Raw genomic sequence first — 2,857 nt, forward strand, 5'->3', positions numbered from 1 at the left:
GGGAAGCTAAAGGAAGGGCTGGCTACCTTTGCACACTGAAATCTAAATGGAAGGCAGCATCTCTTTTTGTAAAAAATTCTAATATCCTCAGTCTTGGGATTTTTTTTTTCCTTACAATTTTCATTTCCTCAGTCTTACTATTTGAGTATGCTGACTGCTGTAATTCCTTGCTTTCATCAGCAGAGTATAATGAAGCATCATGTCAAGGAATATACTGCCTTGTCTTGTAAAGAAAACTCAAAACATGGAGAGACATCACAGCACAAATTCTAAAAAAACCAAAACAAACAAAAAAAACCCCCAAAAAACAGAGAACCACTCACTGAAACAACATGAAAACATTTTGGTTCATATTTTCTCTCTCTTTAGCCTAAACCTTCTGGTATACACAGCTCAAGAGTCAGTTCACTGATCCTTACTGTCTTTCTAAAACCTGATGTAAGTATTCCCTCTCAACCAGTATCTTTTGCCCTGGAGCTTCAGTGGGTATAATGGAGACATCCCAAAATTAAGTAGGAGTTTGTAGAGCTACAGTTATTTCAAAATCAGGGCAGCCCTTTCTTGCCTTCAGCAAGGTGTCCCCAATTAACCCAGGCCTGGTGCTGCTGCTCTCGCAGATGTGGTTCTGCCGTGCCCGCTGAATATACACTGAATCTCTCCACTGAGACTTTGGTCTTGGCCTGTTTTTCCAGAGCTTTCCACTCATTCTTCCCTCCAGCTCACTACATACCAAACTTTTTACTTTTTAGCTAAATAAAGTCATGCTTTGGAGCTTGTCAAATGGACATCACAAAGATCCTGACTGTAATCACAGGAGTTATTTAATCCAAATCATTCCACAGACATTATTTACATAGAAGTAAATCATCTGGTAACTAAATACAAGGAATCAATCAGATGCTGATTTGAAAGAAAAGGGATGGAAACACAATATGTGGAAAATATTAAAACTGTACAGACAGAACTGTCAATAGTCTCACGAGGACAAAAAACAATGTTGAGACAGTATTTGAAGTTCATGAATATCAAAACTGGTATTTTACACATCAAAGGATATCACATTTTTTGCTGACAAGTACTACCTGGTGTTTGGGAGCCTAAACAGAGACATTAGTGGGAAAATCATAAAGAGGGAAAGTTGTTTTTACAGGCCTCTTATGAATTTAACAATTCTGTCCAATCCCCTTTTCCCAGCTGGAAATGAGAAACCGCAATAATCATGTAGGCTTATGACTCCATGGAATCCGTCCTCAAGGTGGTACCAGGTCACTGGAACACCATTGTCCTCCAATCTCTTCTTGTAAAGCAAGCCGTCGTCTCGTAGCACATCATACTCACAGGTCAAGATGAAAGACTCAGGCAGCCGCTGAACAATAGCATCTTCAGCTAACAGCGGACACAGGTTGGGCTCACAGAATCTTTTCACTTTTTCAAAAAGTTCAGCCTTGAATTCATGGGGCTTGTGTGGTTTGTAGCCTCTGACCTTAAATTTTTCGGGGATGTTATCTGGACTCACCCACTTCCTGTACTTCAGCCTCATATCTGGAGGAATATGAGAGCCCTCCAAGACCTCTTGCATATGCAGTGCATCCCCATTTAGGTACTGCAAAGCAAAGAAAGCGGCACGTTCTCGGAATAAGAGAGGGGCTCCCTGGTTCTGCTGATAGGATGGTAAATTGAAGTCCAGTGCCTGAAGGCCTGGGTAGATCAGGATCTGCGCACGTAGTTTGGGGAGGTCTGATCTACCTGCGAGGGTCTGGCTAACAGCAGCTGCTAGATTGCCCCCAGCACTGTCCCCGCAGACGATGACATTGGCAGGATCCACGCCGTAGTGCTCTGTGTTCTTCAGGAAGTGTATGGTAGCGGTAAGACAGTCTTCATACGCAGCAGGGTATTTGTGTTCAGGGGCTAAACGGTACCTAGTACACAGAAAGAGACACGTGTAAGAGAAGGAAATGTCATAACTGTGAATACAAATTTCCTACAGCACCTTGGCTTTCCCTGTGTTGTTTGTAGTATTTTTGCTTCAGCAAAAACCACCAGTGTCATTTTCTGTTAAAGAGGTGTTTGTCCAGTGAGTTATCACAGAGAAGGGATAGCCAGTAGGCTGAAGTTGCAAGGACAGAGCGTAGATGAGACCTTCTGAGAACAGCACTGATCAGAATTTTAGTGATACAAGTTCATTTTCCTCTTCTGGTGTAGACTGCATCCGGCTTGTGGATGAAGTAATTTAATCAGTGTGCACCTCACCTTTACTTAGGATATTTCACCTTGAGAATTATTTTATTTTCCTTGGTTTATTTAAATAAATGGGACAGAGTCATATTCTTCTGTATTATTGTTATATTAGCATTTAATTCTTACTGTTAGAAAGCACCTTGACATTTACAGGGTGATTATATCTAATTAAACAGATCACTGAATCACCACCTTCCAAGTTTGTTCGTTAGTCTCTTCTCAACAGGTTACAAAACTCTTCTGGAAGGCATTCCCTCTTTCTGTATGGCCCCAGCACAGCTCCGAGCTGGGAGATGTGTGACCCTGACTTTGGGGTCTGCATTAGCAGACTGGGAGGGGGAAGAAATGAAAACACTCCCCTTGAAATTCTGCCTGAGCACCTGGGAGCCTGGGGAAATGGTTTCCCGAGGAGGAGTGCTCCCACCAGGCGCGCAGCTCCGTGGTGCTGAGGAGCGAAGAGCAGCGGTGCCGACATCACTCACCCCACAGACACGACCACCGACTGGCTTTCCCTGGCAATGTAGCGGCAGATCTTCTCGTGGGAATCTGCAAACAGTCGGGGCCGTTAGCTGCCCGCTCCGCTCCCGGGGAGGTGGAAGCTCCTCTTCCCGCCCTTCCC

At 43.9% G+C, this 2,857-nt stretch overlaps 1 protein-coding gene across 1 annotated transcript; it reads right to left on the reverse strand.

Annotated features, from left to right (window-relative positions):
• Positions 1-1,144: 1,144 nt before the first annotated feature.
• LOC104457842 (arylacetamide deacetylase-like 4) lies at positions 1,145-2,784 on the reverse strand (the record flags this gene model as incomplete). The annotated part of the gene is made up of 2 exons (XM_010078382.1): positions 1,145-1,919; positions 2,721-2,784. Coding segments are annotated over 2 exons (839 nt in total), but the record flags the coding sequence as incomplete, so codon positions are not given.
• Positions 2,785-2,857: the final 73 nt, after the last annotated feature.

Source organism: Pterocles gutturalis, unplaced genomic scaffold (assembly GCF_000699245.1).
Source record: "Pterocles gutturalis isolate BGI_N339 unplaced genomic scaffold, ASM69924v1 scaffold51193, whole genome shotgun sequence".
Taxonomy (NCBI): domain Eukaryota; kingdom Metazoa; phylum Chordata; class Aves; order Pterocliformes; family Pteroclidae; genus Pterocles; species Pterocles gutturalis.